Source organism: Sprattus sprattus, assembly GCF_963457725.1.
Source record: "Sprattus sprattus genome assembly, chromosome: 1".
Lineage (NCBI taxonomy): Eukaryota > Metazoa > Chordata > Actinopteri > Clupeiformes > Clupeidae > Sprattus > Sprattus sprattus.
In genome coordinates, this window is record NC_137920.1 from 64,924,240 (window position 1) to 64,936,739 (window position 12,500).

At 45.9% G+C, this 12,500-nt stretch overlaps 1 protein-coding gene across 1 annotated transcript in view; it reads right to left on the reverse strand.

Moving 5' to 3' along the window:
• Positions 1–11,185: 11,185 nt before the first annotated feature.
• Positions 11,186–12,500, reverse strand: part of efnb1 (ephrin-B1) — a gene marked incomplete at its 3' end in the record, with an annotated part of 63,064 nt that continues 61,749 nt past the window's right edge. Inside the window, exon 5 of the mRNA XM_080852058.1 lies at positions 11,186–11,568. Coding sequence (XP_080708184.1) covers positions 11,186–11,568 — 383 coding nt within the window. The remainder of the gene's footprint in view (positions 11,569–12,500) is intronic.

Consider the following 12,500-nt stretch of genomic DNA (forward strand, 5'->3'; position numbering starts at 1 on the left):
TTTACTGCTGGAAATGTGCGGTGGAGACTGACTGGAGTCACAGACATATTTAACCTTGTCCTTTCTCGAGTGTCACATGAACGCATCGGAGGAGGTGGAGGGTTGGGGCGAGCCTACTGTAACTAACCACTGCAGCTGAGTCAGGAGAGCTGCACTCAAGTGGTCCAGTTTGTGTCCTTATCAGACAGACCGGTGCATAATACGGCCCCATTGCAATCAGGACCCATTGCGTTCAGATCACGTTATGCCATGGAATGACACGTTATAATGTGTTTCATGGCAGGGTGATGCATGCCTAACATGTGAGCCCTGCTATAAATACACAAGAGCCGGCCTGCTAACGTCTCACTGGTTACCTGCTTCCGTGTTTATCTCTAATTTACGCGCCTTCGAAGCGGAGGTGGTATCCATTTACTGCATGGCTCAGCCTCTGCTCTTGTAGGGGAAAGTATGTGGGAAAGTTTCTCGCTGAGGTTGAGGAAGTGCATAGCACAAGTATGAGGAGAGAGAAAGAAGAACTGGTTCTGTGTCTGAGAAGGTTCTGTTTCAATGATCTCCTCTTTCATACATCGGCTCTGCTCATCAGGGATGATCCCAGTACAGCCAGCGGGGACAGGTTATAATTATTATTATTGTTATTATTAATAAGAGTCATTACATTGTCTCTGCGGCGCACACCTCTGCCTATGCTCCAGCGTCAGAGGCAACTATCAGCCTCGAAATGAGATGCATGTAATGCGCTGACGGACTGTGCTTCATTTTGCCGTGCTGACAGAGACGGATGAGACGCAGCTCCATGAAGGCACCCCGCGGCTGTGGCTGCGGCTCCCTACCCCGCCCTGCTCCGAGAGAGAGACAGGGAGAGAGAGAGAGTGAGAGAGAGGGAGAGAGAGAGAGAGAGAGAGAGAGACAGGGAGAGAGAGAGAGAGAGAGAGAGAGAGAAAGAGAGAGAGAAGTAGCGAGTCAAAAGAGCTGGGGAGAGAAAGAGAACACCTACCTTCATTGTCCTTCATGAGAAGGAGAGGTAGAGGGAGATAAAAAGAATGAATAGAGAGAGAGAGGTCACTTTAGGAGAAGAGTGAAGAAAAGGACATTAGAGTTGGGGGTTGAGGGTGAGCCCAGTAGCTACACACAGTCCGGGTGTACCAGAGGGTCACAGGGTTCAGTCCCACAAGGACCTATCAGCAGGGATAAAAGGGTAGCGGCCTACAAACAGCTACTACCGTTGGGTCCCTGAGCAGAGTCCTGAACCCAAAAGTGACTCTAGGGGCTTTGCCTCTCTGCCCCTTCCCTTCCTCTCTCATTCAAGGGCATCGCTGGAGGAGACCATTCAGTTCTCAGTTGTCCTACCCTGGTTAAATAAAAGTCAAATGTGGCGTTTACGTGACTAACCACTTTAAGTCTCGCTAAAGTTCAGACTCGAATAAGAGTTATCGGTGCTATGTGTGAGAATTTTAGCTTAAAACTTTCAAAAATGTACTGGAAAATGCAACAGAATGAGAAGAGATAACCATTTTGATATAATGTCAAATATACCTATGCACTCCCCTGTGTTGTCTTTAGTTATTATACGGCTCTTCAGAACGTTCCAAAAAGCCCCGTTGATTTGAATGGGCCATCCCCAACGTTCGCAGGTACTTATTTTCATATAATGACCTGCATATAATGACCGCTGTGCTGTCAATGGCAACGGGTTTTGTGCTTCTGATATAGGTCTTTCGTATCATTCCGAAAGTATTGAGTCCGGTAACTTATCAATGGAGTTTCAGCGGACGGTTGAGCAGCTGTGTTCTAAAGAATGTTCAACGTCTTTGAAGTTCAACGTCTTTGGCGAACTATTTCTCTGCTTTTTAACACTACATATAGTAACAAATACATTGTAAAAAGACACACTGTGTTAAGTTATTTTTTTGTTTTGGTAAGTTGCCGTATAATAAGCGGGATAATGTATAGAACGCAGGTCCTTATCGGAAAATAAGTCCCTTCAGGGCGAAGCAAGACACCTCCGCTTCGCGTCGGTGTCCGGTTCACCCTGTCGGGACTTATTTTCCGATAAGGACCTGCGTTCTATACATTATCCCTTACATATTTACTAAAGTTAGCATGCAAACCAGCAGGAGCCGCTTCGTCATCTCTCATAGTACCATTCTGTACCTCAAGAGGTGCTAGTGAGTCATTGTGGCGAAAACAGCAAGGCCAAGCAATGGTGCCATCCACATTGTCACAGGAATGGTGTTTTGAATCATAAAAAATTCCAATTCAGACGCTTAAACAATGGATGAAGTGTTTGTTAATTGGCGGAGACGTGGAATGCTCAATTTTAAAATACAGAGCCTCACGGACCAAACAGACCAAGAGGACCAGGGTTATCCTGTAGTTAGTATCAAAAAGTTTCTCAGTAGCAAGCCTATCGGTTACATTACAATGGTAGGGCAGCTAGTTCAAAAGCGCTTTAGTTAAAACGTACTGGGGTCTGTTTGCCTGAATTATGTTAATATAACATATATCAATTGATGTTGATGGAGACAGTTATGGTAGCCTACACATCTTTTTAATCCTACAAATGTTTTCACACTGAAGTTTTCACACAAAGTTCTCTCTGTCTCTTTTACAATCTTTCCTACCTTCTTCTACCCCACCCCACCCTCCTTCTCTCCCTAAGAGGCATGAGGCAGGAATTTCATTTCCCTCAGAGACATTTGAAAACAGGTGAATACCAGCACAAAGCGGCAAGGGGAGAGGCTACACTTTAATATTTATGGCCTTAAATTCGCTGACAGGGTCTCTTTTTAGACAGCCCTCTCAACCCGACAAATGGAACTTTTTTCAACGCAAAGAGCAGTAGAAATATGTGCTGATTTCTCCCAAAACTGAATGTGCAGGGAAAGCGTTTGATAAGGAGTGTGAGGAGCAGCCTACACTGGCGAGTGTTCTACGCCACAAGCAAACTGTCAAGTCTTTTCACTTCAAAACAATCCCTTGAGTGTGTGTCTGCCAAAAAAGATGAACACAGGTTCCTAGCAGTTGTTGGCTGTCCCCGAATGCTCTAGAACATTCTTGACACGTTGCACTGCAGAAGTGCCCAGAGGGAAAGAGAAAAATTCGGAAAATTCAGAGAGAAAAATGCATGTCAGTATGTATCATGAGGACATTGTTCCTTAATACACTAGCTTAATGCAAAAAGGCAAATCCCCACCAGTGAATTCATGGAAGGGGACAGTCATTATTTCTGGGCACATACTGCACCTCCTAATCTTTCCACACCAATGGTTTCTGACTGACTGTTATTTGACTGAAGTTACATATCATCTTATTTTGTGTCAAATTCAGTAGTAGTGTGTGTGTGTGTGTGTGTGTGTGTGTGTGTGTGTGTGTGTGTGTGTGTGTCTGTCTGTGTGTGTTACCTCTTTGTGTGTCATTGTCAGTCTATCTGTGTGCATTTATCCAATGGTCTGGAAAACACCCTCTTTTCTTTCTCTTTTTGCCCTCTCTCTGGTCTTGCTCTATTTCTCTTTCTGAATGACTCCCTCCATGTCCAACACATACCCCCTCACTTCACTCAGCTTCAACTCCCCCTCAACCCCTGTCTCCCTCCCTTCATCTGTCTCTCTTCCTCCTCTCTCTCTCTCTCTCTCTCTCTCTCTCTCAGAGGGGCTTAATAGTGACTAAAGGCCTGAGCAGATCCACTGGTGCCTGTGGCTGTTACCCATATTGCTTTGCAGTGAGATGGATGTGGGAAATCTCATTTGGCCACTGCGGCTCTCCCTGCCTCCCCAGGATCCCCCGGTGTTTCAGTGCGGTCGCATCATCAGTTACCCCGCGCCCCCCAGCAGAGAGGAAAGCACTCGTTTCAGCATGCTACACAGCCTTCAATGCATTGTGTGTGTGTGTGTGTGTGTGTGTGTGTGTGAGAGAGTAAGTAACTGTGTGCTTGTTTGTGTAAGTGCATGCACACACTATGTGTGTGTATATCCATTAGGGTGTGTGCTTGTGTGCATGCAAAATGTTGTGTGTGTGTGTGTGTATGTGTGTGTGTGTGTGTGAGAATGTGTCTTCTTCATGGGTTATGGGTTGTGCTTATTGTCCAGGCTTTGTTCTCTGGGCGACTGGCATTCGGTCAGCCGTTTGTGCGGCAGCCACCAGCCACTGGGCCCCCGTTCCTCCCCGGGCTTAATGAATCTGGCACTAGACTTCCCTCTGAGGCTCAACAGCACAGCTCCCCTAATGAGACTGTATCACCAGTGAATATATCCTGGAAATGGCCACTAATGCAGTTTGATGTGGAGAGAGGAGGAGGGGAATTGCTCAGATCAAAAACGCCCTTCCCAGGGCTTGGAAGCACAGGGCTTTTCTGGGGGGGGGCAAAGAGAAGTTATATAAAGCTATAAAAAGTGAAAGCTCTTAAATGTTTGAATTCAGTGAGCCAGTCAAGCACAAATACAGAAACACGGGCTGGCGATATTCATGCTTATCTAAAATACTAAGACCCAATATAGATCACTACATGGTTGACTTTGAGTTTGACTGTCCTGTAAATTGGGTATTGGAGAACGCAACACAAGGAGCCGAGGTTCATGTGTGAGTGTGCACATATGTGTATGTACCCGTATGTGTGTGTGTTGAGTGTAAAATGTATCACTCATATTTGTCTTCACCCTAGCCTTGGTGTTGTATTCCTTCCTAAACAGTTTGGCCAGCGTAACACTGTGGCTAGCTCAAGGGAGAGAGAGGAGGGCCGGAAAGAGAGAAAAAGCAAGAGAGAGAGAGAGAGAGAGAGAGAGAGAGAGAGAGAGAGAGAGAGAGAGAGGGAGCGCAGGGCGGTGACCGTTCCTGGCTGCTCTGCGGGCCAGTGAGCTGTGCTGAGACTGGAGCGGTGAGCGCCGGGGATCAGACGGCCAGCTGCGCCGCTGTCTGTCACTGTTCCGGCCGCTGGGAGAAAACCTCAAATGGAGCCTTCGTCAAAACATGTGCTGCCGCAACTGTCCACTAATCCCTCCTAAATGCCACTAAGTCACTTATTATTACCCCACTGTGAGGTGATATTAAAGGCCCTTATTTGTGTTACTATATCTGTGTTGCTCTTGGCTTCGCTGTCGGTCTAATTCCTGGTTTGTTTAATGTAGGTCAACATCTCAGATTCCACATTTCTTATTTGGGCGTGTTTTTTTTATCCTTAAAAGGATAGACAATCGTATAAGGTTTAACAAGCTTTGCAGATTTGAGTACAGTGATTTTCAAAATGGAAGAGGCACACAAAACATTTCCATAGGAAAAAAATTATTTATCAATATGCAATATCAGGGTCTCAAACTTGGCTCATGGAACTCCCATAGAGTTCCATAGTAACTGGTTATGAACGAATGTGGTAAAAGCTATGTATGTATAGGTATGAATATGCATGGGTGTGTACTTATAGGGGAGTGTGAGGGTGTGCGTGTGTGTGCGTTTGTGTGTGAGTGTCTGCATGTGTATGTGTGTGGTCTTTTTAGTGAGAATGTAATAATCGGTCATGGAGTAGTTTCTACAAAACACAAATGCACTGGGATCATGGCATACATGTACATTGAAAATAAAAATAATTATAATACTGAAATCATAAAACAGAAATAAAAATTTAGAAGAAGGATAATAATCATGTTTTCACAGAGGCCAGGGGAGAGTGAAATACCAGTGGCACGGCAAAGAGTGGGACACAGTGAACCAGAGACACCTACAGAGAGAGAGGGGGAGAGAGGGAGGAAGCGGAGGAGAAGAAAGAGGGGTACCTGCACACGAATCTTGCTCTTCATCATTTAAAACATTACGTGTGTCAGCATTCTCAAAACACTTGTGCTAGCATTTACTTTGATGTTGTATGTGTGTGTGTGTGTGTGTGTGTGTGTGTATGTGTAGTATATACTGTGTGTGTGTGTCTATACTTTAGAAGTGTTGAGTGAGTTAGGTGAGCACTTGCTAGCGTAGCATTAGCGTTCCAAGGCTAACCCCCGCGGGCATGTTTCCTCTCTGGGAGCTGACTGACCCCAGTCAGACATGGGGCTGCTGGCCACCAGCGCTCCCGCCTCCAGCTTCCAAGGGAGACTTTCTCATTAGACAGTGGACCTGGATAATATTGTGACAATCTATGCAGGTCAAAAGCAAGGCTTCGCTTTTCCCCACCGGCATTCTAGATTGCTTGTTTGTTTGTTGGAGAATTTGTAACTGACTCGCTCTCTATCCTGTGTGTGTGTGTGTGTGTGTGTGTGTGGGGGGGGGGGGTGTGAGTGCATAAGAGGCTGCCTGCTCAGTTCTTATTTGAATCGCCATTTTGATTTCCTCTGAACCTAACTGCCCCTCTCCCCTCTATGCTCTGATGCATTCATCAGGCTCCAGGTTCTCCAACCCTTAGCTGGTTTAGGGGCAGCCCCCCTTGCCATCAGGCCAGCCGAGGCCTTCTCTCCACCCTACACAACTCAGCTGGAGCATTTCACGCCGGTGCCGTTAGCGGTAAGGCTAATGCACAAATGGGGTCTGGGTGACTACTTGTTGCACTGCAGTCACCGTACAGCAGACGCACTGGCGTTTAATTTCACTTCACCCACCAATAGAGGCCTTCACGGCAACAGTGCCGGGTGATTTCAAAAGTGCTACCCAGCTGCAGAGAAAATGGATTAAATGTGTAGCAGAGTGTGTGCTGTGTCTCTCTCCCTGTATAAATCCCCATTACTGTTTCTCCCCTCTCACCCCCACCCACCCTTACACACACAACCTCCAAATTGACACGAGAGAATGAGAGAGAACAGAAAAGAAATATCTGCAATGTTATGTGAACTGAACCATGTATTGTTTTTTTTTTTACTTCGTCGTCTTCTCCCTCTAGTGTTTTCCATTGGGTCCACAAGTGATCCAATGTGATAGCTGGCATTTCAGACCCCCATCCTACAGAATCTTTCTTTTAAGGAACCTAGTCTGTCCTACTCAAGCCAAAAAAAAAAAAAAAAAAAACGTTGACATATACAAAATGTCTTCTTCAAAAAAGACACCTATTTACAAAATTTCTGCATTAAAAAAACCTAATTATATTTTCATAAATGGGGCTCTAATAAATGTAACTTCTTTTAAATTTAACCTTTTCACATACATTATTTACATTATTTTAGGCCTTGCCAACTAAAACATCAGAACAACAAAGAAAGAAAACAACAACAAAACAACAATTAAAAAAAAAAAAAAAACTAAAAACAAGGAGAAAATGCCAGAAGCAAATGAGGTGCATCACAAATGTGTGTGACCTCATATGTTAATGTGCAGAGGGGGTGCATCTGCAGCCTACGCTGTTCATTAACGGGGCACTAACTGTGGGGCACACACACACACACACACACACACACACAGTCACACATCACACATGTACACCACTAAAAATCCTGCTTGCAGTCAAGTAGAAAAATAACTTTACAGGTGTACACGCACACGTACACAAACAGCTGACTGCCAGGAGCAGAAATAGTCGTAGCTGTCAGTGTTTTCTTAACGCCAGGACACTTCAGAAATGTGAACGCACTGAGTCTGGGAGTGTTGCAGCTGGGATCGTCGAGTTTTTCCAACTGTTCCGACAGGATAAAAACCAAAGGAGATACAATAGATGACAAGGACCACTGGGAGATTATTACATGGTAGAATAAAGACAATGGGCCCCAGTGCTTTGAATGTGCCTGTAAACTCTACAATTGCACCGCGTCAGGCTTCTGTGGAGGTGTGTGTAAGTAAGCGGGAATAACAATGGTATTTGAAGATACAAAAAAAAAAAAAAAAAAAACTACCGCCATGTATAAATAGTTGACAAGCACAACCAACAGTTTCCAGATGTGGTCATATATCATAGAATACAGTATAAATTGCACAGATAGTCTATAATATGTGACACTACAGAGAGATAATGTGTTCAGACGCTTTTTTTAAACCAGCACCTGGAAGTAGAGCACAACCGGGGTGGGTTTAACCATAGTGGGGCTGAGCGTTGTGGAGTAACATTTTCTAAATTCCTAAAGATAAAAATAAGCCCAAAAACAACAACAACACTTGCTGGTGCTTTTTTTTTTTTGCCAGATGCTTAAACACCAGAAATGTTCCACCATCTACCCTGACACCCTGACCTGACAGCTAAAGCACCATTTCTTTTTCTCCTTACTTCAAAATTCCTTTTTATGGCGTGGCTGTTCACATACATAATTTAATAACTTAATTGAAAACCATCACCCCCATTAGAGAGAGGGGAGCCAGAGTAAAAACACTCAAGGAGCTCCCATCTCCTGTAAAACATGGTGTCTGAATGGGGTGGGCCACTTCTACAACCTACACAGAGCAGGGTGACTGACTTGAAATAGGTAATCTGAACAAGCAAGACCACACTTGGTGATGGAGAACGTCAGAGAGAGAGAGAGACAGAAAGCGAGAGAGAGATAAGTGAGTCGGCTGAACTGATGTCTTCTCTTTTGAATTGAGACACAGAGACGCAGACCAGAACAAAAGCGGTGTGTGTGTGTGAGTGTGTGTGTGAGTGTGTGTGTGTGTGTGTGTGTGTGTGTGTCCATGTGCGTGTGCGTGTTCCTCTGCATAGTACCAGATGGCCCAGCCTGTGCAAGGATGGGTGCAAAAAAAAGTGCCAGAGAAGAGAAGTTCATTGGAGGATAACATCGGGAAGAGAAGGGAGAAACTGGTATGTGTGATGTGTGTGAAGTGTATGTGAATGTGTGTGTGTGTGCGTGTTGGCAAATGAAGGGGGTGGGGGGGTTGTGCGGGACTTAAGAAGAGGATGAAGAGCGTGTTTATAATAAAAACAAAACCCCCACGGTGAGAAAAAGAAGTAGAGTTACTAGCGTTTGATAAAAGCCTTTTGTTTGATAACAAATGAGTTATTTATACTAAAGAAAAGGATGTGTGCTTTTAGCCTCTCATTTCAGCGTGCGACTAGTGAGCCTTTGAAAGCAGCCCCAGGTAAACAGTCATTAGCAGCAGAAATTATTCAGACGCCATTGCCTGTGCTCATTACCTCCTCTTATATGCTTTCATATTCATGTCTCTCTCTCTCTCTCTCTCTCTATGCTTGCTATCCTGTGGGTGAAATTATTATTTCTTTGCTTCGATGTCTCTCTCTCGTTTTCTATTGCTTTTTTCGTTCTTTCTCGCTCGTTTTTTTGCCTTTTGTTCGTTTTTTCCAGTCCTCGGGAAGCTGCGGCAGAGGGAGGTTGGGGTGGGGGGGGGAAGCTGGCTCCCACTTTTTTTCCATTCGCATCCCTCTCTCCTGAAACTCGTTTATTTTATGGAGATGGACAGAACATATGTTGGATTTTCCCCCCTACAGCAAACCCCCCCCCCCCCCCCCCCCCCCCGCCCCACCCTCTACCCTTGCTACCCCCAACCCACCTCTTCCGGCCCGACAAACGTTTGTCCCCCTCAAAACCTCTCCTGTCCTCTCTCTTCCGCTGGGTCTCTATTTTTCGACAAGAGTACCGTCCTACTCCATCTATCCATTCCTATACAGAGGGCGAGTGGAGTGGAGTGACTCTTATGCCTCTCCCCCAGAATCTGCCCATTTCTACCCCCACCCTCCATCAACCTCATGAGTGTGTCAGTGAGGAGGGGTCAAAGGTGAGTGCACCCTAGATAGCATCTAAATTGCTTCCACACATTTGATTCTGCTGCGACAAATTTGATCTTGTTATTCTTGCTCACCGTGGGGAAAAAGCCAAGGCTAATTTAGGACACACACACGCACACACACACACACACACACACACACACTTACACACACACACACACACACACACACACACACACACACACACACACACACACACACTTTCCCTCTCTGTTTATCGTCATACCTTTTCAGTCATCATGATCTTTCAGCACTAATATAAAGTGACCTGTTTCTCTTTCATTAACTCTCTCACACACACAGACACACACAGACACACACACACACACACACACACACACACACACACACACACACACACACACACACACACACACACACACACAGACTCTCTCTGTATTTCTCTCTCTCTCTGTCTTTCCACTTCAGAGTGCATACCTTCCTAAGCATGTGAAAACAGGAATGGTGTGGTGGGCAGTGGGTGTGTTCTTGTGCAGGTATGCAGGCTTGGCCTGATAAAAGTGTTACTTGCTAATGATATACCGTGGGGGCAGTGTGGAACAAGGAGACCAACATCACCACCAACTGTCCCAATACGCAGTCTAGAGAAGAACAGCACAGCACCATAAGACACAAGCGAGTAACAAAAGTGAGGGACTAGGTGAGCGGTAAACAAAAAAAATCATAAACAATAACAACAAAGAAAGAAAAATAAGAAAAAAAAAGCAGAGAGCAATTCTAGAACGTGTCAGTGTGGGAGACGAGATGGGTGAGGGTGGGGGTTGGGGTGGTTGTGGGCACGTGTGTGCTTCCGCCATCAAAAAACGATGCCCTTCCAAGAGTCTGTGGTGAAAAACCTATTTTGTTTTGTTTCCTTCTTCCTGGAGAAGTCTGTGTGAACAAAGGCTTTTTTCCCCCCAGTCACATGGGCTTTCAACATCCCCTGAAGCATTAGGTGTTAGCGCACAGGCTAACACACACACTCACACACATACTGATCCACGGAGAGAGAGAGAGAGAGAGAGCGAGAGAGGAATAGAGAAGGGGGGGGGAGTGAGTGAGAGGACTTGGGTCAGCTCCTTTCCCAATATCCACAGAGAGGTCAGAAACAGGTGTGAGAGCGTTCATTTTGGAGAGGTGACAGGACAGAGCTAGAGCCAGTGGCCAAAGTGGAAGTAAGCCCCGGCTTTGGCCCCAGTCTCAAACTACTTTTCCTTCTTTTTCTTCTTCGTCTTCTTCTTCCTTTGCAGTTTTAGTCCGTGTTTTGGCCTCTCTTATTCCTGTCTGTGCCGCTACCCCTTACACCCAGACATGAATCGAGTCTTTCATCAAACATCACACAGACTAGGTAGTTGAAAAAAAAAATACAGGAAAAAGGTCAGGACTGGGAACTCTCCTCTTCTCGTCTCTCTGTTTCGCAGAGTCCTTTCCTGTCTCATCCATTCTTCCCACCCACCCCCCCCCCCCCCCCTCTACCCCTCTTTCACTCTCTATCACCTCTATCCCTCGCTCTTTCACTCTTTCTCTCTATCTCTCTCTTTTGCACGCTCAGACTTTGTAGTAGATGTTGGCCGGGCTCTGCGGGGGCATCTCCTGCACGATGTAGACCGGGTGGCCGTAGTCGCCGCTCACTTTCTCGTAGTGCGGGCAGTAGTTGTTCTCCGTCGTCCGCAGTGGGATGATGATGTCGCTGGGCTCCGAGCCGGCGCCGCCCGACCCCTTGGGCGTGCCCAGGGTGCTGAGGGAGAGGGCGGTGCCACGGGGCTGGGTGTGCTTGTGGCTCCTCTTCCTCAGCTTGATGAGCAAGACGATGAGGATGATGATGATCAGGAGGAAGATGACGCAGCCGGCCCCGATGGCGGCGAAGAGAGCCGGCTTGGAGCTGAAGATCCCTTCAGAGTTAGAGTTGTTGTTGTCCTGGTTCATCGTGTCTGCGCAGAATGAGGGACAGAGAGAAGAGAGAGAGAGAAGCATGAGATACAAGCTTGTACACATCACCCCAAGCCTGTATTAAGTGGATACACACAAATGCATTCATGAATATGCACATATATTTTTTCTTTCAATGCCACAGTCCACAATTCGAGATAAAGAATCATAAGCACTAGAATATTTACAGTTGCATTGGCTATCCAGCCAAGCATAAAACAAGTGACTGCATCAGCATTAGTTGAACAGCAGTACAAAAAGGTTTTATGGGTTGACATTGTGCATCCAATTACACTGACAACGGCACTTACGAGGCCTGTGTGTGTTAGTTTAGCAAAGCAAAGCACACACACGCTATGATTGTGGGAATTTGACTTATCTGGTTTCTTTCAGTAGCAAAACTCCGGCTGACAGCAGCTGATTCAGTGTGTGTGTGTGTGTGTGTGTGTGTGTGTGTGTGTGTGTGTGTCTGTGTGTGTGAGAGAGAGAGAAAGTGTATGTGTGTGTGAGACAGTGTGTGTGTGTGTGTGTCTCCCTAGTAAGAGATAAATCAGGATTTCTGTGTCTGTGAGTTTAGCCATATGTTAACTCTCCAGTCGTGGAGAGACAAACTGTTTAGGGGAATATTAGCAGCTGGTGAGGAAGAGAAAACACCAGCACTATGCACACCAGCACAAGCCCACACACACACAGACACACACACAGACAGACACACACACACACACACACACACATACACACACACACACACACAAACACACACGACAGCCCAATTATAGACCCATTCTTTTTCCCTGTGTGGTCTTTTCTTTTCTGGCCAACTGTTCCATCCCTCCTTCCCTCTTCATTCCACCTCACAAAGCACACACACACACACACACACACACCCCTCTCCTCCTCTATTGTCTTTTATCCTTTGTTAAGTCTTCTTCTT